Raw genomic sequence first — 25,278 nt, forward strand, 5'->3', positions numbered from 1 at the left:
AATGAAGTCTCCATCGAGTAAAGAGGTTGATTGGCATAAAAAGTCCAGGGCCTAGCAATGTCCATACTCATACTCATAGCAATGCAATGTCCACTTTACGAAGGAGCCACCACGTTGAAGCTCTTTTCAAATGTATGTTCCTCACCTTCATGATTAAAGTTACCATTTTTTAGTAGCTTAATGAGCAAAAAAAATCCAATGTGTCGCCAATAGTGCTTTCAACATTCATACTCAAAGAAATGCAATGTTCCCACGTAGGAAGCAGTCACCATGTTCAAGCTATTTCCAAAAGTATGTTCCTAATATAAATATTGATAGGAAGCTTGAGTATGCATTCCTCAATGGAAAAACAAATCATAATCTACAATCGGTCAGCTAACAGTTTTCTTTGAGCTACCAATAGGATATTCAGGGAGTTTAATCCTATATAATCTCAAAGGCTTTCCTTTCAAAATGCCTCATGGGTTGTAATGTTAACTTATCAAATACTAGATATCTATGCTATTACATAGAGAAGGGATCATGAGGGTATTGGTTAAATATGATAAAACCTTGATAAGATACCAACAAGGCTTCATGAAGAGCCTTGTAATGTTATTCCTTGTTTTTCCTAAGAAAGCTAGAAATTTGTTGTCCTTCCATAAATGTCTATCCTTAGTCAATGATGCCATTGCCAACACTCTATTTTGTGAGGTAATGCTTTCTGAGTTTTGTTTATAAACCTTAAGTAATGAAAACAACGTGAGACCTTAACATCATAGGCATTCACAATCATAGGCTCTAAATTTGTTGCCCTTCCATAAATGTCTATCCTTAGTCAATGATGCCATTGCCAACACTGTACTTTGTGAGGTAATGCTTTTTGAGTTTTTGTTCCTTAACATCATAGGCATTCACAATCAATAATGACATGTCATTTCTTGCAAGGCTCTTTTTCATTGTTAGCACGGTGTAAATGTACTTTTTCTTTTTGTATTGCACATAATACCTAATCATTTTGTACAATTTACTCAAGTTGCTCTCAACCATATATTTTACTTTATTACTCTTGATCATAGAATTGGGTAAAAGTCATTATTAACACTGTTTGGTTTCGAAACAATTGTTGATCATATGTTTTGGTCAAAAACTCAACTAAAACGCGTGGTGATATAGATACACAGGTTTTCTCGAATATTTGTTTACACTTCATTGTCAACCAATTCCATGCATATCGAAAATTTCACAAGACAATGAACACCGTTTGCTAATTTTCACGTTCACACGTGCACCTTGTTATCGAGTTCATGCATTCTCCTTCATAGTGAAATGTTTATACAACTTTTGCCAATTTGATTTCATAAACTTGTTGGTGGCCTAATCAATCCTTAAAAGCTTCAAGCACAGGATTATAGTGGCCAAGTGCATTTCACAAGTTCTTCAAATTGATTGCCTCAAATCTTAGCTTAATTAAGGTTCACAGAAGGTCATTTTTCCCCTATTGTACCTTTTTATTAAAGACCTGATCTTAGTGTAATTAAGGTTCATAGTAAGAAGTCTATCTCTTCTTTGATAGTCATTGCCTTCCTCACATTTCTTCAAACATATAAATCGTTTATTATTTTTCTCTTGAACTCTTGTTTGATTGCTTGTCTTCTTCTTTAGAAGCTCTTGGTTTTTTCCTGTAATGATAATGGCTTTTGCCCTTCACAAGTTGTAGATTTGACTCCTTCTGGACAAAGTATATGTACAAGAAGGCCAAGTATCAATATTACTGTATGATTTGATAAGCAAAGATGATTCTCGGAGGAATGCCGCCACCAACATTAACATATGAGTTTTACAATTGGGTTTGTGTAGAAGAATTCTGTATAGGAATTGACAGGGTCACCGAGTTCATCCTGAAGGACCTTCCCGGAGTGTGCAATCCTGAAAGATTAAGCTCTACTTCTTCCAAGGGAGAGCAAACATCAAGCAAAGCATGTACGACGTCGATAATTTTTTGTTTCAAGGCAAGCAGGAGTACAGGGAGTAAGTACATACAGATGGTAAAAATGTAATAGACACGCAAAGACATGGCAATTAGGAAAGTCAAATATAATAAGTCATAAAAGACCCCAGATTGAGGGAAGCAAATGAGGAAAAGCTGGACCTCCATCATTGATAATATGAATCTAGCAGGCTGGCGGGAACTGTCTATGTTGATCACTAGCAAAACGTGCATGGATGCATGGCTGTTGCAAATCTCCTGACAACTAGCAATGTATAGCTGATCAGGTCACAAGGGACTAGCATACCTGCAACAGCCAAAGCTTGGAAGACAGAATACTGAGGATCCGAAAGGAACGACACAGACTGATCGCCAGAATTGCTGGAAAGAATGTACCATTAAGGTGTTTGCTGTCTCTGAACCACACTGAAAATCCTCCCTAACCAGAAAAAAAGAGCTTTCATCTTCATTCAATTCAAAGGGAATAACGAACCTTGCCTTTGTTGATCATAAAGCCGAACATTCCATACTGTTCTTATCAAGCCAAAAGCAAACCATTGTCATGCCATTCTTTGATAGCTGATCGTACGGCAAGGTTGGGGATGAGACTTTTGTGACTAAGCTCAAGATTGGTCATTGGTGACCTGTTGTTTGTCCGTAGCCAAAGCTTAATAGCATCATGCTCGTAAGTGAAACCATCCGCTGCGATGTGCGGATTCTCCATGATTTCCTGTTTCAATATGAAATGCATTGAAACCAGTGACAATCAATCACTCTCATTGTCAAAGAAAAACATGCACCACAAAGCCAAGCTATTGGGTTGCCAAGTTCACTGATAACACATCTCGTAATCTAGCTACTTCTGTACAGACCAGCCAGGCTGGTGAGCTTTTTGAGGAGCTCTGCACATCTGAACAGGGGATGGATAATCTTGAAAACCCAATAGCTTCACGTTGCTCAAGCAAAACCACATAATAAAAAATAGGAAGTGAGTGAGTTGGAACCTGAGATATGGGGCAGAAAAAAGAGCCTGGAATAATATTCGTTCTACCAGAGGAAGATGGCCCTGCAGAGGCCACGCTGGCAGCTGCCATATCTGCAACTCTCTGGAGACGTTCAAGTTCGGGAAGTATTTTAGTTTCCAGATTAGGGCGATGCTTCCTTCTTGGATCTGCACATTGCAGACTCAAGTGGGCAAGAGCTGATGCTTCTGCAAGAGGCCATTCACCTGCAATCTTGTCAAGAACATCCTCAACTCGTCCACAATCTAATGCTTCCTCAACTAAATCAGTAACCCCCATTGGTTTCTGGCCTGTCAACAGCTGCAACATGATAATGCCTAGAGAATATACATCCGATTCACGGGTTACCACACCCGTCTGGAGATAGGCTGGATCTATATATACAGAGGTTCCAACCAGCACAGTCTCTTTGTAGATGGTAGTATTAAGTGTAACATTGTTTGGTACTAGCTTAGCTACACCAACATCACTAATCTTGCTGACAAAGTGTTGATCTAGCAGAATATTGCCAGGTTTCAGATCACGATGAACAACTGGCTGAGGGCGTGAGTGCAGGAAGAGGAGAGCTGTTGCAACTTCTAAACAAATTCGGAATCGAACATACCAAGGCAAGGGAGGAGTATTGTCTTTACAATACAAGCGGTCCTCAAGGCTGCCATTGGCCATGTAATCATAAACAATACAACCGTGCTCAGGGCAGGCCCCAAGTAGCATCACCAGGTGAGGGTGACGAATGTGAGACAATAGCTCTACCTGGAACAGTACAGCACAACAAGAAATGAGACAAAACAGGAGAACCAGCAAATCGCAAAGCATACATGACCTAATTACAAACGATTGGGAAGGCAAAGAACATAAGACTCAATTGTAAACGATTGGGACGTGGCATAAATTCCAATCCGATTTCTTTTGTCACTCACTTCTTTCTCGAATTCTTTGCGCCCTTGCGAGCCTTCTCTAGCCAAAACCTTGATTGCAACTGTCATATGATGTAATTTTCCCTTGTAGACTGGTCCATATCCACCTTGCCCTAACTTGTTCTCTTCACAAAAATTATCTGTTGCTATTTGTATCTCTTGAAAGGTGTAAACTGAGTACTTCTGCTCCTTCCTCAACTTCAGAATTGCCTCTCGTCTTGCAGTAGCCTCTTTAGAAGCTCTCTCCTCAGCTTCTTTCCTCAGCTTGTCAAGGTTTAAAATTGTTTCTTCATATCTGCGTCTTTCTGCCTGAAATTCTTTCTCAGCCAACTCTGCTGCCAAAGCAGAAGCATCTGCCATCCGTCTTGTAGCCTCCAAGTCATTTCGTGTGACATTATGCTGTCTTACTTCTTCTGCTAGCCTCTCTTGTAAAATCTCTTGATCCCTCTGAGCTGCTTCTACCATGGCGCCAACTATCTCGAGTTCCTTTTTGTAAGAAGAAGCATTTTGTGATGCGATCCTAGCCTCCTGCAAAGCGGCATCTAGTTTCCTTTCATACTCATCAATCTGTATAAACAATGGAAAATATCTAAATCAGAGCTGAATTTTGAGCTGAAAAAGTACTCCACAGACAATCACCTTTTTCTTGGCAATTTCAATTATACCCTCTGCCATTTTTAAGTTGTTTGCTTGGCACTCTGCTTCCCTCTGAACCCAGAGTTGTGCGGATTGCATCGCTTCATTCAGCTGCTGCTGCAGCGATTCAAACTGCAGAGCTGGAAGAACCTGCATACACTAGCAAATCAGAGCAATTGCCAATGCATAAAATCCCATGATCCTCAACAAATTTGATATATACGTGATACACACATGATTGCTGTTTTGATTCCTTTTGGCTGAAATGATGCTTACGGAAACAAATGACAGAAGCAATCAGTCACATGGTCACTGAAAACAAGAAAATTCTGATGAGGCACTACCGTACTAGCCTTTGAATTTGCAATCTCAGCAAACTAACGCATATGCCCAGCCACAAAGAATAATTTCATTGATTGATTTAGGAGTCCAACATACTTATACCTCATTGGTGTTACACGCAGGGTTGAGATCCATTGGAGCATTTTCCAATTCATGCAAAAAATTTCGTGATGATAATGCTTCAAGAGTGCTTGATCCGGCCGAGTTTTCTAGATCGAAGCTAAATTGAGAGAGTGCATCATAATCACTGCACGATTCCAAATCTGATGTATCCATCATCCTATGGTTGCTTGCGTTTGCAGCAGATGAGTTGGCTAAACCACTCAAGTCCTCCATGGATGCACTGGAGCCTTCTCCTGCATGACCAGTAGCCATAGATGTTTTGCTTTCAATCCTAGTCACCAAAGGTGTTTTGTCATTTCCAGGTCTCTGCCAGTGATCAGCCCTACGAGATTCTTCCTGAAAGGGTACAGCTGCTGTAGCTTCGGACAACCTACTAGGAGGCATGGCTGAATGGTACCTCATCAGAACTCTAGCAGCAGAACTTGGAAGGCCGACACTATCAGGAGTCCCTCGTGAAATGTTCATGGAAGCACTATTTACCAATCTCGCATGGGAAGTGCCATCTTCACCAACTAAAAAGCCCTCCTCTGTAATCAACTGATCTGCTTTCAAAAACATAAAGAAGTCATGCGGCATGCATTTAAGATTCTTGTTATAAAAGATTGTTGTTAACCATATTCCTTTTAAGACGCAAACAGGTCTGCATGAATTAAACCATGTGCCGACATGCACTGTTGACATGCACAACCAATCTGTAACAAAATATCCTTCCCTCGCTAGATGGCAGGCATCTATGTTAATACACACACTTTTGGGCATGACAGGATCCACCTTCAAATAAATCCACTGTGTTCATAAGGCTATGGTCGCACAAGGCTTAGTTATCAGTTACAGATAACTAAGCCAACTATGCCCAGACAGAGCATTAAATGAATAACTAAGCCTCTTGCATGGTCACGCTAGGCTTAGTTATTCATTCATCCTCCCAACTAAGCCTTGAACTCCACAACTATGCCAAAATCGGCATAGTTACGAAGGGTGGCCATAGTTACTCATTTAATGCTCCTTTTTGCGAGTGACCAAGAATGAGGCTTAGTTATTTGTTCAAATAACTGATAACTAAGCCTCGAGTGACCATAGCCTAAGACTAGATCCCAAATATAGTCCTCCCTAAACAAACATGAAACATAAAACACTGCTCTCTTTTAGTCCTCCCTTATAAAACACTACTCTCTAGAGAAGGCACCCTCAATTCCCCTGCCATGTGCAACATTAGAGATCCGCATGTACAAAAACTACCCCTACTACTTGATCATCATCAACATATCTAAAGTGTCATTGCTCCCACTAGAGATTGTTTGTATGTTTAAAGATTGCAAAGTCTCAAGTTAGAAGCTTTTAGTTCCCCTTTACTTAGTTCCACTTCTCTTTCAATTTAGTTATTTACAAAACCTTTTGTTAGACATGATGAGTCTTCATTCTTATGTTCAAAACTTCTCTAAGTTTCTAGACCCAGTTTCATGGCACTTGATTTACATGCCAATGTATTGATGGCTCATTTTTTTCTCATGCCCTTTTATACTTTAAAATTTCTATCGTAAAGCGTCGTAATTTTTAACGAGTTGGTTGACTTTTTAAACGGGTTGGTGCCATCGCCTCCTCCTCCTTCATCTGTGTTTTTTGCAGATGAGCAGCCGTGTTTCCCTCTCCCCTCTCATCGCCTTTCTTGCCCATCCCTATCGCCATCAGCAGGAGTCCATCGCCATTCTCTTCCACCACGTCCATTGGCTGCCCCAAGGCTGGCCAAGGTGATCCCCTATCTTCCCCATCATCTTCTCCCAAATCCATCGCAAAGAACCATCAGATTTCATCCCATACCTGCGTTTTCCAGAGGGCTGGACAGCAAACAGTTCTCAGCCTATTAGGTCATTCATATCAGCCCCGGAGGTGCCTTACTACAAGGAGTTACCGCGGGGGCAGTCACTTGAAGGTGTGCATTGCATGAGCATCAGGTATAGCAGTTTTGTATGGTCTTTTGTGCAATATGAAAGCAAATACCGCTCCGGCAATGAAGTGGGGGCCCCTCAAAGGGTGGTTGGGACCCCATCATGGTGTCGTGTTCTCCTCTCTCCATCTCTCCCACTCACATATACCTTCACATCACATATATGTCTCTCTCTTACTCTCCTATAGGAAATAAGGAACCATCTCTAATTCAATAACCATAATTGGTTGTTTGTGCGAAGCGTAGATCTCAGTGCGTTCTCTCTTCCATTGCACCTTACATTTGTATCAGAGCTTCCCTTTTTGCTTCGGCTTGACTAACTCAACTCTAACAAGTTTTTTTCTTTGTATCTGAGGTGTAACAACCCTAACAAGTTTTTTTCTTTGTATCTATGTGGGCTAGCGTGCATCCCTAAGGTTCCTCCTCTCACTCTCGGTAAAGTAGGCTCCGTCCTTGGCGTCGGAGTGAGGCATTGAGAGCGCGAGAACAAAGCAATCCTTGTGGCGCAAGGCCGCAAGAGGGTGTGCATGTGAGAGGGTAGATAGGTCCATAGTGTGAGGACTACTCCCATCTCCTAAACTTGGAAAGATCTTGTATGGTCAAAACCCACAGCGGCATGGATACGCAAGCTTCTCCCATCGGGGTCGAATCCTCTTCAATGGATCCTCCTCCACCAGTTGTTTCTGTTCCACCCAGTGTCCTGGATCCCTTCTCTACTGCACCTCCCTCATCAACATCCCCTGGCACTCCTCATCCCCCACCCCTATCCTTGAAATTGGTGATGCAGACAATGACGGAGATGATGATGACACAAGAGGCGTGAAGGATAGCCTTTTGAGGCCGAGGAGGATAAATGTCTTGCTCTTGAGGCTGAGAAGGAGGCAAAGCGGCTTGCTCTTGAGGCGGAACGGGAGGGCAATTTGTTGGCTAGGGAGGCGGAGAAAGACAAGCATCTTCATGAGCTTGTCGCATCTTTGATCTCTTGATCGGCGGCTTCTGAGTCTGCTCTCGATTATGGGTGACTTGCTTCTACTATCACCAAGGCCTTGATGAAGGCATATTCCGATTCCCAAGCACCAGTCATCACGAAGAAACTCCAGTTTAGTGAGTATGATGGTAAGATGGAGGCTGTCACTATCTATTCGTGGTTGCATCAATTTAATGCTTACTTTGATACTACTAAGCAGTCTGACAATAGTAAAGTATCGATTGCCGCTATGTACTTGTCCGGTGATGCCATTAATTGGTATCAAGCGTAACAAGAAGAACGAGCCAAGGCGTATGAAGAGGACCATTCTTCGTCCTACTTGGAAGACCATCCACTATCTTATAGTTGGAAGGAATTCCAAGATGCCTAAAGGCTCGGTTCATGCCTCCACAATACCTAGACCAACTTAAGGATGATTGGCATGCTCTTAAACAAAACAATTCTCCTGTTATGTCTTTCTCGAATCGTGTTTTGTAGTTAGGTGTGCAACTTCGGTAAACGGAGGACGAGTGCAAGGACGCGTTACATCTTTGGCTTGGATGACTACATCAAGTATTGTGAGAGTCCGCGTGTGCGGAAGCGTGAGAGAGAGAGAGAGAGAGAGAGAGAGAGAGAGAGAGAGAGAGAGAGAGAGAGAGAGAGAGAGTAGACAACACAAAACGTTGATATGGTGAAGAGAGGGCGATCAGCCCCCCATGAATACCATGAGCAGAAGACCCAATACACAATAACCAGATAGTGTGGAAGTGGGTACCCCCCTAGCCCCATAAACAAGTGCCCAAGGGGACATAGGGCAATGCCTGGAAAAATCCCCCACGAACCACAAGAAATTGATATATGGAAATATATGAGGGTGCCCAGACAAAGTGGGCGGCCGGCCCCAAACTCGGGCGGCCAGACCATGAACAACCTAGACTATGGGTGGCCAGCTTGGAGACATACTAGCCGTACAAGTATGCCCTAGACCTGTGAAGCAGCAGAGTGGTGTAAATCTAACACCCCCTCTCAGCACCTGATGCAGAGCAAACCGCGTGAAGAAAAAGATGTGAGGCAAATGATGAAGATGTCTACTGCGATGTCCACTGAAGGACAATACTCCATGAGTGTAGCAGCAGTCTGGGGTGTCACGACCTCTGAGAGATCTCCATGGTTAAGTACCACGAGCAGTGTAGCAAACTATTGTACTCTGCCGATACAGGGTGAAGATACGACGTGAAGGTCCCGAACAGAGTGTGAAAAAAAAACAACTTCTTGTCGTGAAAGGAGTGCCAATAGACCTGCAAGTGTCCTGCCCAATAGGACCTGGGGTGTCTGTAGTCAAACCATCTGGAGAAAATAGGGAAGCCCGAGAACCGTCATGAGAATGACCAGAAGCCTATCAATGCATGAACCTGTAACCCAGTGTGGCTTGGTGGCTAAGCTATGTAAAACTCCACGAAGGCCAGATGTAGCAATCTGCACCGTAAACTCCTTCGAATCAAGGAAAGCCAGACTAAATAGTATGCACTGTAGAAGCTACCGTAAGCTGCAGCAGTCACCGAGAGACCGCATGGACCACCACTGGATGGTGTAGGTAGGGTAATCCAAGATGAGGGGAAAGCCAGACTCTAACAGCCTGCACTGTGAAGGGCCTCTGAGAAGAGGTGTCGTCACACCAAGTTGTCTGCAACGTAATCATCCTGTACGAAGGGAAGCCAGACTGAGCAGTCTGCGCTGTGAAGAACCTCTGAGAAGAGGAAAGGTCAGACCAATCTGTCTGCGCTGTCTTGCCTGTATCTCTTGCCTCCAATCCTCCGATGTCAACCAAAACAGAATCCACGCCAACAATGCCACCAAACCGCATCTCAATGTGAATGAGCTAGGAGTGGCCTACTGCCCAGGTCGGGGGATAAGACTGCTGGAAGGTTATTGAGGGTGAGTGTAAGCAACTATGAAGGTAGCAATCCAAATGATTAGGAGTGTAGAAGAGCAACTGCACTACCATCCAAGCCAAGCTCCGCACGACTCCGGATGTAGTCGAAGGATGCCTGATCTCTCACATCTTGCGGGTAAACTCTAAAGAACTGAAGTCCCACTTGTTAGGTGCAACGGAATGATTGTTTACGCTTTGCTCAAGATGAGTGCTCCGAACTGTGCTCAAGGTTCCTTTTGTTCTTATGGAAGGGAGAGCCTTCCGTTCTTAATGAGAGAGTGCAATGATCACAACAAAGTGGATGGACACTGTGCGTGCAAGTGTATAAGACTGAGAGATAGAGGGAGAAGAGAGATACGACACCAGAGACGACGTAAAACCCTCCTCCGAAGGCCCCACTCTCGTCGGCGAGAGTGGTCTACTTATGATTGCACAATCTGGTTCAATGGCTGATGCATGAGACTGATGCAAGTCTAGGCTATATCGACGATGACGACAGTGATGACGAAGTCAACCTAAGGGCTGAAATTTGCAAATCTTTCTACTGCTGTCCAAAAAAGCTATGGGCTGAATCTGCTACGGGTCCAAAAATGCTGATTTTTGGGGCTGTTTCTGTGGGTCTTCGTCGCTGAAATTCTGCAGGTTTAGGGCTGAAAACAGAGGTTCCCAAAGGCTGAAAACTGATGGTCTTTCCGGGTTGAATCTGGTACACTTTAGGCTGAATCTTGTTGGTCTTTATCTGCTGTTGAAATCTCTGCATATGCTGAAATCCAAAAACGCTAGGGAAGCTGGTGGCAAAAAGGCTAGGTCAGTTGGTTTCTGCTGCGGGGAGATCTAATGCAAAAACGCTATTTGCTGGGACTTGCTGGCGGTGCTGATGCAAAACGCCAAGCTGGTGCAGTTCCAAAAATGCTAGTGGAAGGGGTTTTCTGGCCATGGTCTTCTTGCTTGGTGGGGGAAACCGCCAAGGTCCTGTTGAGAAGTTGCCTGTTGAGCTTGGCTCCTGTTGCCTCTTCTGCCGAATAGTGCTAGCTCTAGTTTGCTTATACACAAACTTGGCAAAATTGCCCTACCTACTTTTGGTGGAAAGTCACTTAAATTAATAAGTGGAAAATGCTAAAAATAGGTAAAATAGGCTAAATGCACTGGAAAATTCCCTGGAGAATTCTGATGGATTCTGATGGGAATGCTTATGATCATGCAGTGTGCAACCAGAGGATATGCATCTACAGTAAGTGACTGGGCATGCACGGTCTGCGAACAGACTCACAAAAGTGCTAGATCCCTTCTAAATCTAGACTGACTGGACTGAACTGAACCCTGATCATGCTGTAGCTTGTCCACGGACACATAGGGTTGGATGTGTCACGTGACACCGCTCCAGACTGTAGATCCAAGCAGTGAACATGTCCAAGAAGAGATCCAAGATCCTCTCGCTAAGTCCATGTAGATGCTCATGTGTAAACAAGTGATTTGACGTGTCGAGGTCAAGGGTAAGTGTTTATCCACCAAAGATGGTGATGTCGTCCTCTGGGAATGTCGGAATCCCATATGCCATGAGCATGGCCATATCTCGTGTGAACTCCTCTTATGAATGCATAGGTGTGTCCATAGCAAACCAAAAGTCACCAACCCCTCCGGAGTGCGCAACCGCCGAATGATGGCTGGAATGAATGGATCTCCCAAGGATCGTACGCCCGTAGATGATCAACTCAATGTCGAAGATATCGTGTACTGCAACAGTCATTGAGAGACCGCATGGACCAACCACCGGATGGTGTCCTGGCAAGAGGTAACTTCATCCTCTGTAAAAAACTCAAGCCAAGTGTCTGATGTCCACCCAAAAACGCAACTGCGAGGTGATTAAAACCCTGCTGTCCAGCGATTTTCAGCGTGCTTGTACACCCCCGGTAGGGTCCGGAGCAGTGCAGAGGGTGTAGGAAGGATGGTGAATCCCTGGCACAACCCCAGGTGGGCTGAAAACAGAGAAAAGAGCATGTATTGCTGGCTAAAATCTGAAGATCTGAAGAGGAATTTGACCAGCAATGCACTAGATGCAACGCCGTGTGTCGTAGGCAAGATCCAGGTGGGCAAAGCTGAGTGCTGCCCCCTCTCCTGCAAAAACGCAGCAGCTGTCCAAAAACGCAGATGGCAGCCAAAAACGCTAATGGAAGGAGGAGGTTTTCCGCGATGAAATTGCCCAAAAACAGTAGCGCTGGCAGCCTTGATAAAAAACGCCAGGTGTAAATGCAAAAACCCAAGTTGAGGTAAGGTCCTCCGGGACAGAAAAACGCAGATTTCCATTGCTTGCCTGGTGAATGCAAAAACACTGAGCTCCTTTACAAAAACGCTGGCTGTTTGATGATCCCTTGGGTAAAGTACCTGTTGCTGAAGGTGCGCCCTCAACACTGGCGACTGATACCATGTGAGAGTGAGCAGCGGAGAGGGTGAGAGCCACGCCCGCCAAAAACGCTGGAGAGAGAGAGAGAGAGAGAGAGAGAGAGAGAGAGAGAGAGAGAGAGAGAGAGAGAGAGAGAGAGAGAGAGAACGCTAAATGCACAAATGCTCTCAATAACACAATGATCAGATGATGATGAAATGTGTACCCCCCCTGGACCCCCCTATATAGGAGTGCCCAAGGTGGGCGTCCAATTCAAGTGAGCGGCCGGCCCCAAACTCAAGCGGCCAGACAACGAGAGAGAGAGAGAGAGAGAGAGAGAGAGAGAGAGAGAGAGAGAGAGAGAGAGAGAGAGAGAGAGAGAGAACACAAAACGTTGATATGGTGACGAGAAGGCGATCAGCCCCCCATGACTAGCAGAAGACCCAATACACAATAACCAAATAGTGTGGAAGTGGGTACCCCTCTGGCCCCATGAATAGGTGCCCAAGGGGAGGTAGGGCAATGCCTGGAAAAATCCCCCACGACCCAACAAGAAAATGATATATGGAAATATATGAAGGCGCCCGGACAAAGTGGGCGGCTGGCCCCAAACTTGAGCGGTCGAACCAGGAACAACCTAGACTATGAGTGGCTAGCCCGGAGAAATACTAGCCGTACAAGTATGCCCTAGACTTGTGAAGCAGTAAAGTGGTGTAAATCTAACAAAGTACGAAGTCAAGGTACAAGCCCAAGGACCTGCATGCCCAAGCAGTTCCATTAGTTAGGATTATGTATACTGCATACTCTCTTGCATAAATGATTGTACAAGTAAATGGACGAGTGTTGTTACACGTTTGTGGGCATCCGTAACCATCATCATGTAGCTAGAGGTAAGGGCTACTGGCTTGTCCACTTTCAAGTTGATCAAATAGGTCATCTAGGAGATGCAGCCACGTGTGCACCTAAGTCGCACATTAATTAGTGCACATTTAACCTTCACCCAAAAGTGACTTAAAATTGAATGGTCAAAGATTGGCCTTAATCTCTAGACTAGAGATTACATATAAAAGGAGACCTTCATCTATCATTTCCACGTGAATTGAATACTGTAAGATGGAGTTGGGGCGCCATCTACTGCTCCCTCTACACTAGCGTTTTGCCATTAGGAGCTCCAGCGTTTTCCTATTCCAACCTCCAGGACAGCCATCGCCACCTCCTCCTTCATCAAAGTCCTTGCAGATGAGCAGCCACGTTTTCCTCGCCCCTCCCATCGCCTTTCTTCCTCATCCCTACCGCCAACAGCAGGAGTCCATCGCCATTCTCTTTCATGCGTCATTGGCTGCCCCAAGGCTGGCCAAGGTGATCCCCTATCTTCCCTATCATCTTCTCCCAAATCCATTGCAGAGAACCATCAGATTTTATCCCATACCTGCTTTTTTCAGAGGGCTGGACAGCAAATAGTTCTCAGCCTATTTGGCCATTCATGTCAGCCCCGTAGGTGCCTTTCTACAAGGAGTTACCACGGGCACAGTCACTTGAAGGTGTGCACTGCATGAGCATCAGGTATAACAGTCTTGTACAATCTTTTGTGCAATAAGAAAGCAAAGACCACTCCGGCAACGGAGTGGGGGCCCTCCGAGGGTGGTTGGGACCCCATCTTGGTCTCGTGTTCTCCTCTCTCTATCTCTCTCACTCACATATACCTTCACATCACATATCTCTCTCCACACTCTCCTAAAGGATAAGGAACCATCTCTAATTCAATCAATAAAGGGTTGTTTGTGCGAAGCATAGATCTCGGTGCGTTCTCTCTTACGCTGCACCTTACATTCTCCTTGAGACACATCAGCGTATCAAGGTCTTGGAGCCATCTTCCTTTGTGTGCTTATACTTCTATCTCTCCTTTGCATATGCAAAGTGAGTTACAGGAGAAACCCTAATTTTGCAGCATACATAGTATAAGAATTTATGACAGTCTTAGACGCCCACAACCGTGTAATAACGCTTGATTCTGCCTCGTGCAATCAGAGGGTATCATGTCACGTGACACATCCCAACCCTATGTGTCCGTGGACAATCTACACCACAGCAGGGTTCAGTCAGTCCAATCAGTTTAGAATAGCAGTGATCTGGCACTTTTGTGAGTCTATTCGTAGACAGTGCATGCCCAGTCACTTAGCATAGATGCATATCCTCCGGTTGCACACAGCATGATCATCGGAATTCCCATCAGAATCCATTAGCATCAGTTAGGGGAATTTTCCAGTGCATTTAGCCTATTTTCCTATTTATTGGGATTTTCACTTATTATTTTTAAGTGACTTTCCTACAAAAGTAGGTAGGGCAATTTTGCTAAGTTAATATATAAGCAAACCAAAGTTCACACTTTCTGGTAGAAGAGGCAGCAGGAGCTTCCCGCTCAACAGACAACTTCTCAGCAGTAACCCCCCGCAGTAGTAAACCCATTGCCATCACCACCCCTCCCTTGGCGTTTCCTTCTCTAGCAGCAGAACCATTGCCTTGAAGCTTCTGTCTTCTAACGCTTGTTCCCCTTGCAGATCAGCCCCATCCTCAGTGTTCTCCCGCGACAGAATCACCTCAGGCCTTAGCGTTTTTGTCCCAGCAAGCTCAACGATTTTGCAGCATCTACTAACGTTGGATCTGTTGGTCAATTCAGCGTTTTTCTTCATTGCATTCAGCAGAGCAGACATCAACCTTGTAGCGTTTTCATCAGCAGATGCATAGCAGCCCTAGCGTTTCCTGTTTCCAGCCATTCGGCAGCAGAAGGTCATCAAATCACTAACGCTAGGACAGCAGGTCAGCGTTTTTGGTTTGCAGCCTAAAAACGCAGATTTTCAGCCATGACACAGTAGCAGATTCCCCCCAAGTTGGTTGCAGATGCTCCCCCATTTTCAGCCATAAAAACGCAGCCAAAACAGTCATTTTCAGCCACCGAAACAGTCCCCGAATTCAGCGATTAGAAGATCTCAGATTTCAGCCATCAAGTCGTCGTCGTCACCACCGTCGTCGTCATCGGCATAGTCCCCTTGCATCAGTCCATTGCATTCGCATTGTACACCTTTGTGCAATCAAAGTAGACCACTCTCGCCGACGAGAGTGGGGCCTTCGGAGGAGGGTTCTACAACCTCTCGGGTGTCGTATCTCTTCTCTCCTTCTCTCAGTCTCATTCACTTGCACGCACAATATCCACTCACTTTGTTCATGATCATAGCACTCTCCATAAGACGGAAAGCTCTCTCTTTCCCTAAGAACTAAAAGGAACCTTGAGCAATAAAGATCACTAATTTTGAAAAAATACAACATTCATTCCGCTGCACCTAACATTGGTATCAGAGCTTTGGAAGTGTTTTGCATTACTCAAGGAAAGAACCACAAGAATTTTTTTGCTTGTTGCGATCGCACGAACCCAAGTTTACTTGGGCGTGGCGATTCCTAATTGTGTTTTGTTGAAGAGTGACAGGAATCCCAAGAAAGAAGAGCTTGTCCAACCTCCCCTTGTGTCTCTTTTCACTCATTGAGAGTGGACCGTGCACTTAGCGGCCGGCCAATCGACGTGAGGTGGGAAAAAGCAACCTTGGTGTGAGCGCAAGGCCGCCCAGGGGTGCGCCCGCAGAAAGGAGTAGAACTCAGGTGAAGAGAAGAGCCTTCTCCAACGCGATTTGCAAGCGAAAGAGAACCTCAAGAACCCAAGATTCTCACAAATCAAGGACCTCAAGAACCTCATGACCCTCAAGAACCCAAGTTTCCTCGCAAGCTTAAGACCCCAAGATCATAGTGCATGGTCGTCACCCAAAGCGGCATGGATACTTCGCATTCAGGTGATGAGCATGAGAGAGGCGACGAAGGATTCTCCTTACCAGGAGACTTTTCCAACCCTCCCCCTTCGCCATCTACGCCAAACCTTATGGAGGCAATGATGAAGCAGATGATGGCCATGATGGATAGATAGGAAGACAAGCGCCTTGCTTTAGAACGCGAGCGCGACGCAAGAAAAGAACTAAGAAAGGAAGAAGCGGCAACACGAAACGCGACATTGGAGGCCGATCGTGCCGCTCATAGATTGGCTTTGGAGACCGAGCGTGAAGCTCGTAGATTGGCTTTGGAGGCCGAGCGTGAAGCTCGACGAGAGCTACGCACTCAAGAATTGATTGCCCAAGTCCTAGCCTCGAAGACCGAACCACCCAAAGATCGTGGGAGTTCGTCGAGTGGCGCAAGCCACGACGCGGATTCCAACCATCCAGTTACAGAAAAGTTGATTTTCAGTAAGTATGACGGTAAGATGGATGCTACAGTTATTCATTATTGGTTGCATCAATTAAATGCTTATTTTGCGACAACTAAGAAGACAAGCAATAGCAAAGTTTTGACGGCAGCCATGTACCTTGCCAGTGATGCCATTAATTGGTACCACGCATGGCAAGAGGCACAGCTAGCCGCGCACCTAGAGGCAGCCGACGATTTCACGCCTCTCTCTTTTAGTTGGGCTGATTTCCAAGACAAGCTCTAAGGCGCGGTTTATGCCACCTCAGTACCTCGCATGATTGAAGGACGATTGGCGCGCTCTCAAGCAAAATGGTATGCCGGTTATGTCTTTTTCTAATTGTGTTTTGCAGCTAGGTACCCAACTACGCATGTTAGATGAAGAGCGCAAAGAGGCTTTTCTCTTTGGATTGGACGAGTATATCAAGTACGATGTCGAGGTACTTGATCCAATCGATCTCAACAAGGCGGTAGCAATTGCTCTCACACAAGAGATGAAGCACAACAAGGGAAAGCCTAAGGAGAACAAGACTTCCACAAGTACCTCGCAGACTTCTCAGAATGGTACGAACAGTAAGAATGATAACTCTTCTAACCAATCTTCCAAGAGTCTCTCATCAAAGAATTCTTCCAATGAATCTAAGGGTAAGGCTAACACAACTGCTAAACCTAAGCTTACTCCGGATGAAAAAGTAGCACAAGGAATTGTAGGAAGATACATCACTTCGGAAGAACAAAGCACTTACTCTAAAGAAGGTCGTTGTTTTCTTTGTCACATTAAGGGTCACATAAAACGAACATGTCCTAAGCTTGAATCGAATGAATCTAAAGAACCCACAGCACCCACTACATCTGTCAATGCAATGAATGATAACACGATTGTGCCCAAAGTTTCTCAGGACCCTCCCATTGATGATTCACTCATTAAATGTTATGGTCGTACGTCGGGCACCGTTTTGTCATATTGTTTGACCCAGGTAGTATGCATGATGTGATCAACCCCTCTCTTGTTGAGAGAGCCTGCCTCGAAGTTAGTCCGAGATCTCCTATCGAGGTCTTTGGCTTTCGTCCTGGTATGGACGCTCTCATCACGAAGGAGTGCCTTGATGTGTTGTTTGCAATTCAACAGATTGCCTTCACTAGAAGATTTGTTGTTTCTCCTCTCTCAGGATGTGACATGATTTTAGGCATGAAATGGTTTCGTGAAATAAACCCTCTCGTTGATTGGGAGGCTAGCACTTTAACTCTCAATGCCAAAAGTGATTCTCCTACTGCCTTGCATGGAATGGACACTGCTCCTTCTCCATCTCTCATTGCTAATATGCAGGACAAGGTCGAAAGAATTCGGGATAAGGAGATTCTCTCAATCTCTTTTTCTCCACAGCATGACACAGGATTTGCATGATTATGAGAAGCATGATGATTTGCATGATCAAGATGTGATTTCTCACAAGCATGATGATTTGCATGATCAAGATGTGATTTCTCACAAGCATGATGAATTGCATGAACACGATGTGATTGTTCACAAGGATGATGTGTAAGTGAATGTTTTTCCTAGCGAAACTAACCTCGCAGATTCGATCAATCACGAAGATCAGATCTTGGCTTTCGAGTCGAGGTCCAAAGAAACCCCACAGGACGATTCGATCATTCAGGATGAACCAATCTTGGCTCTCGAGCCTAGGTCCACAAAACCCCTTCAAGAAGAAGCGATCTTGGCTATCGAGCCTAGGTCCAAAGAACCATCACAAGAAGTATTATGTGTTCGCATGATTGATACGCACGCATTGTTCAAGTGTTTCATTCGTGAAGGTTTCCTGTATTTTAGTCAACAACGTTATGTGATCCCTTTTCCTAGGCATGACATATTGTATGTTGAGCACGTTTCTCTCATGGATGAGCACGAATGTATGCGGATTCTTCATGAAAAGTTGACAAGTCTGTATGTCAAGAAGTCACATTCTATGTCTCTTCCTTGGCATGACACAGTTGTAGAAAGAGCACATGATTGTATGAGCACCAAGCATGGGCATTTCCATTGTGATTTGCCACAGTTGATTGGTTTCGATCAAACAGAAAAGATTCAACCTCATTGTTTGCATGTGTTTGATGAATGGTTTGTCAGTCCGTCTCTATATTCATCTACATTGCATGCACAATCTGTAGAGAAGACAAGATTTTTTTCCTTCACTTTACATGGAATGGGTATGTTCATGGTTTTGTGTTGGAGATGGTTTCAGGAATTTTCAACCATGGAGATTCTTGAAGACGAAAGAAGCAGGACTCTAAACGAAGTTGAAGCAAGAAAGAAGATTCTGAAGACTTTGTGTCGCTTTCGGCGCGGCCCAAAGAAGCAAGCGTTGCAGACCTTTATGAAGTTCAAGTACCGCACGACCCACACATCAGAGTGGGCCGGCAAAGAGTCCCTTCCAAGATTCCGGATGCTGTTGGCGATCTCCCTCGACGCCATACAGTTCGGTACCAGTACCTCACTTTGAAAAGGAGGGGCTGTCACGTGACACATCCCAACCCTATGTGTCCGTGGACAATCTACACCACAGCAGGGTTCAATCAGTCCGATCAGTTTAGAATAGCAGTGATCTGGAACTTTTGTGAGTCTATTCGTAGACCGTGCATGCCTAGTCACTTAGCATAGATACATATCCTCCGGTTGCACACAGGATGATCATCGGAATTCCCATCAGAATCCATTAGCATCAATTAGGGGAATTTTCCAGTGCATTTAGCCTATTTTCCTATTTATTGGGATTTTCACTTATTATTTTTAAGTGACTTTCCTACAAAAGTAGGTAGGGCAATTTTGCTAAGTTAATATATAAGCAAACCAAAGTTCACACTTTCTGGCAGAAGAGGCAGCAGGAGCTTCCCGCTCAACAGGCAACTTCTCAGCAGTACCCCCCGCAGCAGTAGACCCATCGCCATCACCACCCCTCCCTTGGCGTTTCCTTCTCTAGCAGCAGAACCATTGCCTAGAAGCTTCTCTCTTTTAGCGCTTGTTCCCCTTTGGATCACCCCCATCCTCGGTGTTCTCCCGCGACAGAATCACCTCAGGCCTTAGCGTTTTTGTCCCAGCAAGCTCAACGATTTTGCAGCATCTACTAACGCTGGATCTGCTGGTCAATTCAGCGTTTTTCTTCATTGCATTCAACAGAGCAGACATCAACCTTGTAGCGTTTTCATCAGGAGATGCATAGCAGCCCTAGCGTTTCCTGTTTCCAGCCATTCGGCAGCAGAAGGTCATCAAATCGCTAACGCTAGGACAGCAGGTCAGCGTTTTTGGTTTGCAGCCTAAAAACGCAGATTTTCAGCCATGACGCAGTAGCAGATTCCCCCCAAGTTGGTTGCAAATGCTCCCCCATTTTCAGCCATAAAAACGCAGCCAAAATAGTCATTTTCAGCCATCGAAACAGTCCCCGAATTCAGCGATTAGAAGATCTCAGATTTCAGCCATCAAGTCGTCGTCGTCACCACCGTCGTCGTCATCGGCATAATCCCATTGCATCAATCCATTGCATTCGCATTGTACACCTTTGTGCAATCAAAGTAGACCACTCTCGCCGACAAGAGTGGGGCCTTCGGAGGAGGGTTTTACAACCTCTCGGGTGTCGTATCTCTTCTCTCTCCTTCTCTCAGTCTCATTCACTTGCACGCACAATATCCACTCACTTTGTTCGTGATCATAGCACTCTCCATAAGACGGAAAGCTCTCTTTCCCTAAGAACTAAAAGGAACCTTGAGAAATAAAGATCACTAATCTTGAGAAAATACAACATTCATTCCGCTGCACCTTACATATCATAACTAACTAAGTTGTATGCACGTCCTGCAGACAGGGTCACAAAGGTGCCAAATCAGTTCCTAGGTTGTCCTAAGCCCTAGAAGACATAAGTAGCTTGTCTACATACATAAGGCTATATGCATGTGACAGAGGGGGATTGCAGCACATGGCTTACAGAGTTCTTTCAAAGATGCACCCCCTATACTTGCCTCCCTTGGCATGGAGTCACCGTGGCACGAGCAGAGAGCCTCAGAGCTAGCCGGAGAGAGTGGGTGCCAGGATTTCCAATGGCCAAACTACATCATAGGGAGGTGGCAGCGATCAAATCTCAACACTGACAATCAGAGCTGATCCAGGCATATTTATCATGGAGTTGTACACCCCCATCCTTTTTGTACACCCCGTTTTTGATTACAGATGGCTGCATATTGTCTTGTACATACCTGACATGCATTGCCATTAGTGGCAAAGCTCCATCCAGTCCCCCTTATATCCCGTCTTGTTTCAGATCCAAGCTTCCCTAGCTAGTAGTTCTTTATGATTTATCTTTTCAGTTTATTTTCACTTTTGCGATACATAGGACATTCATTTGTCTCAAAGGCCGACTTCCACCTTCCGTAAACCTTAATACAGTCACTCTCTCTCTCTCTCTCTCTCTCTCTCTCTCTCTCTCTCTCTCTCTCTCTCTCTCTCTCTCTCTCTCTCTCTCTCTCTCTCTCTCTCTCTCTCTAGGAGAGAAAGGATTCCAAAATTCTGCATGCCGAAACTATATCATAGAGAGATGGCCGCGATCAAATCCTGGTATCTCTATGCTAATCCCTACAGATTCATTAGGGAACCCCATCTCTGTTGTACACTTTCTTGCAAACCCCCCCATTGATACTCGATGGAGATGGTTTTGCATATCCTAATTGTATACCCAACACATATAGGCATGCATTGCTACTAGGGATAGAGCTCCATCCAGGCCCATTTTACCCATCATGATTGTACCTCACTACAGTTCGAGCTCCTAGCTTCTCTAGCTAGTAATTTAGGATTTTTTTCTCAATCCATCTTCACTTTTGCGATACCAACATTGTAAATGAATTTGTCTTAAAGGCCAATTTCGGCCTTCCTAAGACGTAAATGTACTCTCTCTCTCTCTCTCTCTCTCTCTCTCTCTCTCTCTCTCTCTCTCTCTCTCTCTCTCTCTCTCTCTCTCTCTCTCTCTCTCTCTCACACACATACACACAAGCATGCAAACAAGCAGACCAAGTTTCGCAAGTACCTTGAAGTATTTCATCACTCGACATGCTCAGTGAAATGCTGACATCACTTGCCCTTGAACGAAATGAGGATAATCCAGACCCTGCTGCATCCTTGACAGAGTGCAGTGTATTCCCTCGTACAACCATCACGCTACAGAAGTCTGGCGCATGTTTGGCTACATAAGCTGAGATGCTTTTTGCCCTCAGAACTCTGAAAGCCATGACAAGCACCTCAATAATTCACTAAAGTTCTTGTGGCGCATGAACGTATGTATGCATACTACATGAATAAGATGTTACGATGATTGTCTGACTCGCAGCAAAGTAAGAAACTCTATACAGTATGTGCAGGTAAACAAAATTTAGGAAATACCTGGTCCCTGCATAGCAGGTCGCTCAGGGCGTCTCTAGGATGGGATCTTAGCTGCCCACTTCCACAAAAATGTTGGGCGCGAAGGAAGCCATATCCAGAAAGTACCGTTGGCAACAGTTGAGGGAAGAAAAGGGCTCTAGGAGGCATCCAGACGGAGGGAGACGAGGCGACGGGCACCAGCTGTGGCGCCATGGTTGAACAGCCAGCGGCGAGGGGAAGCATTGCTGTCGGCAGCACAGCCACAGCGGGAGAACGACGCTCCTCGCACCTGCGCCGACCAAAATGTGATCGGTCGAGGTCATTGGTCGGAGTGGCAAAGCGCACATGATACGACCGTGTGCACACTTTTGACTTGACTTGGCTAACGATCGGTCAAAGGGGCTAGTTCTTATAAGGGAAAATTACCGAAATACCCCTCTAATTGGTGGAAATTCCCAAAATATCCTTGTAACTATTTTGGTTGGATTATTCAAGCTTATCAGTTCTGTTTTTGAGTGCTTAGCATGTAATTTGTCACAAATTACCTCGCGAAAAAGGACAGTTATATCTAAATAATGAAGCATTCATCTCCAAAGCCTACATAACCAACTCAAATTCTAGTTTTAGTATCTTGTACTGATAGACAATCAGTCTTCTTATGAAGGGTATAAATTTTTTTATCTTTGGAGAAATTTAATCTCTCAACCAAGGGTACTTTGGGAATTTTGGAAAATTGAGGGGCATTTTGGGAATTTATGACAAAATATATGGGGGTATTTTGAGAATTTTTGAAATTTGAAGGGTGTTTGAGAAATTTCCACAAATTAGAGGGGTATTTTGGTAATTTTCCCTTCTTATAAACTCACTTCATAACGGCTCCATCCAATATTTTTGACAATCGTGCATAAGTATAAAATACTATTATTTGAAGGTTAGAAAAGGAACATAAGCCCATTGTCCGGATGATCCACCACACCATGTGCACACATTATCCAGTAATTAGCACATAGAATATTCTCCCAGAGAAAAGGTCCCGTTTTGATCGAGAAGTGGTGAGATTTGATTTGTGGAGGTCAATGTTGCAATGTGTGTGCATACTTTTGATTTGCCACCGGACTTGGCTAGTGATTGGTCAGAGGGGCATGTTCCCCATAAACTCACTTCTGAACAACTCCATCCGATTTATTGACAATGGTGCATAAGCATAAACTACTATTGTATAAAGGTTAAAAAAGAACATGAGCTTGTCGGTCAACGCACCATGTGCACACGATATCTAGTGATTAGCACATATGTGCTCCCAGAGAAAAGGTCCTACGGGTAAGCACATGTCTTCAAGTCTTGACAACCTCTGTAATAACAAGGTGAGGTTGATTATCTTTAAGCTACTTTAATCAAGAATAGCATGGGGATGGCTAGGGTATGTTGCTCTTGAAGATTGTGTACTATCGATGTCTAGTCTACTTCCTCCTCAAGCTGCCTTTTTCTTGAGAGGCAAATCCTCTCCCTCTTAATGTGTTTGAAGGGGGGGGAGTGCCAACTTTGGGATGTCTAGTCTACTTCCTCCTCAAGTTGTTATTTTCCTTGAGAGGCAACTCCTCTCCCTCTTAACGTGTTTGAAAGGGGGGGAGTGCCGACTTATGCCACTTTGGATGCACTAGTTAATGGTGTAGTTCAGCACACCGTGGACACTCGGGCGACTAGAGCCCTCTCTCAACTAAATGTTGTGGGAATTCAAAGGATTCCAAGTTAGCCTGATCCCATAGTCAAGCATGGTCCCTAGAATCGACCATCTTAAAACCTCCTCTCAAATAGGAGGTGCCAACATGTAGGGTCAAGTCTCAACAAGCACTCACCATCCAATTGAAGGTGAAATCCTTCGTCCCCCTCTGACGTTTGTAGAGGTGAAAGGTAGGGGCATCTCTCTTAACCCTACTCTAATTCAACACAATATTTGGCATGCATCTAATATTGAATGTCAAGAATAAGGTGGAAAATAAGAAGGAAGGTAACCTTCAACATTCATCTTCATGCATCCATTGAAATTGACTCGTGATCGTCATTTGTATGGTATGTGTGTGCCACCACATGACAATAGTTTATGTTCATTGTTGTGTCGTGGCATGCACATACCATAAAAATATTTTATGAGTCGATCTCACCGTTGGTCTTATTCTTGAACATGCATTTGATGCTTTTATTTCTCAGAATGAGGGCAATAACGCGAGAGAGAGAGAGAGAGAGAGAGAGAGAGAGAGAGAGAGAGAGAGAGAGAGAGAGAGAGAGAGAGAGAGAGAGAGAGAGAGAGAGCTAACTCTACCCCTAGCATAAAATGAGATTTGTACAAATGAGAGACAATGGCCGTGCTTATATATGATAGTAGGTGTATCGAGTTTACTACTGATAATAATACAAATTAATAACCTTTGACTAAGGCTAAAATCCAATGTAGGGCATAAATGTGCACCAAGTGTGCACCCATCTAGAGATGACACAATCTCCAACACCTCCTCTCTTCAGCGCCAGATGGCTGGTCCGACGCCAATTCACTGCAGAAGATAATCAAGACTAGGTCGAGGTAGAGGCTTTGTGAAACTATCAGCCATGTTGTCCTTAATAGAACAATATGCAAGTCAAACTTTACCATCAGTAATCCAATCATGAACTTCAATGTGCTTGATTTTCTCACCAAGCACAAGATTATGTGCCAATGCAATAGCACTATGAGAATCTGAGCGAAGAAGAATGGGAGATGTCGAAGGATGGCCGAAACAGTGAAAAATTTGTTGAAGAAGATCAAAATGAGTCATAGCAAAAACGTTAGAGAGTTGAGTTTGAACCCAATAAAGAAGATCTGGGTGAGAACCTGTAAGGATCAAATCATCCATATAAAGCACTATGAAGCATATCTCTCCATTAGTCATGAGCACGTAAAGGTTAGGATCTCCATAAGTTCTTTGGAAACCCAAAGAAAGTAGAAAGCTGTCAATCTTCGCATAACAAGCTCGAGGAGCTAACTGAAGATCATCATAGAGAGCCTTCACTAAAAGAACATCATGCTCATGTCCAGGAATGGTGAAACTTGGTTGTTGCTCAACATAAACTTCCTCCTCTAAAGATGAAATCTATGTCTCCATAGCCTTACGCCCATGAGGGTTAGGCATAGCCTCCTCTGTTGTTGAAGATGCTCAGATCTCTTCAAGTTGAGCCATCAAAGCATAGCGCATTGTTTGTCGAGTGAGGTGGGTACTTGAAGAGGCTTGTTACTGAAGTTCCAAGCCAAGGAGACCCGAGTCCCGTAATAAGGTGCGAACCCACTTAGGATGCGAAAGTCTAGTGGAGGTCCTACATCAACAACA

General features: G+C 44.5%; 1 protein-coding gene across 2 annotated transcripts; it reads right to left on the reverse strand.

Moving 5' to 3' along the window:
• Positions 1 to 1,963: 1,963 nt before the first annotated feature.
• LOC147429539 (uncharacterized) lies at positions 1,964 to 22,245 on the reverse strand. 2 transcript variants are annotated; one of them, XM_086495792.1, is made up of 10 exons: positions 21,941 to 22,237; positions 21,723 to 21,778; positions 21,588 to 21,640; positions 4,989 to 5,551; positions 4,548 to 4,694; positions 3,912 to 4,475; positions 2,974 to 3,744; positions 2,614 to 2,699; positions 2,463 to 2,503; positions 1,964 to 2,350 (listed from the first exon to the last, which is right to left on the reverse strand). In XM_086495792.1, exons 1-10 carry the CDS (start codon positions 22,160 to 22,162, stop codon positions 2,268 to 2,270), a joined length of 2,586 nt encoding a protein of 861 aa, XP_086351918.1. In that variant the 5' UTR covers positions 22,163 to 22,237; the 3' UTR covers positions 1,964 to 2,267. The 2 variants fall into 2 exon arrangements, with proteins under 2 accessions (XP_086351918.1, XP_086351917.1); XM_086495791.1 differs by having other exon boundaries at positions 1,964 to 2,699; positions 3,912 to 4,436; positions 21,588 to 21,778; positions 21,941 to 22,245.
• Between the last annotated feature and the right edge of the window lie 3,033 nt (positions 22,246 to 25,278).

This window comes from Adiantum capillus-veneris, chromosome 22, assembly GCF_014529385.1.
Source record: "Adiantum capillus-veneris isolate H3 chromosome 22, ASM1452938v2, whole genome shotgun sequence".
NCBI classification, from domain to species: Eukaryota; Viridiplantae; Streptophyta; class Polypodiopsida; order Polypodiales; family Pteridaceae; genus Adiantum; species Adiantum capillus-veneris.

Coding starts and splice junctions, on each gene's coding strand:
- LOC147429539 (XM_086495792.1), bottom strand. CDS start 22,162: ATGCTTCCCCTCGCCGCTGGCTGTTCAACCATGGCGCCACAGCTGGTG. Junction 21,641..21,722: donor CAAACATGCGCCAGACTTCT/GTAGCGTGATGG, acceptor ATTTCGTTCAAG/GGCAAGTGATGTCAGCATTT. Junction 2,504..2,613: donor TGGCTACGGACAAACAACAG/GTCACCAATGAC, acceptor TGGCTTGATAAG/AACAGTATGGAATGTTCGGC.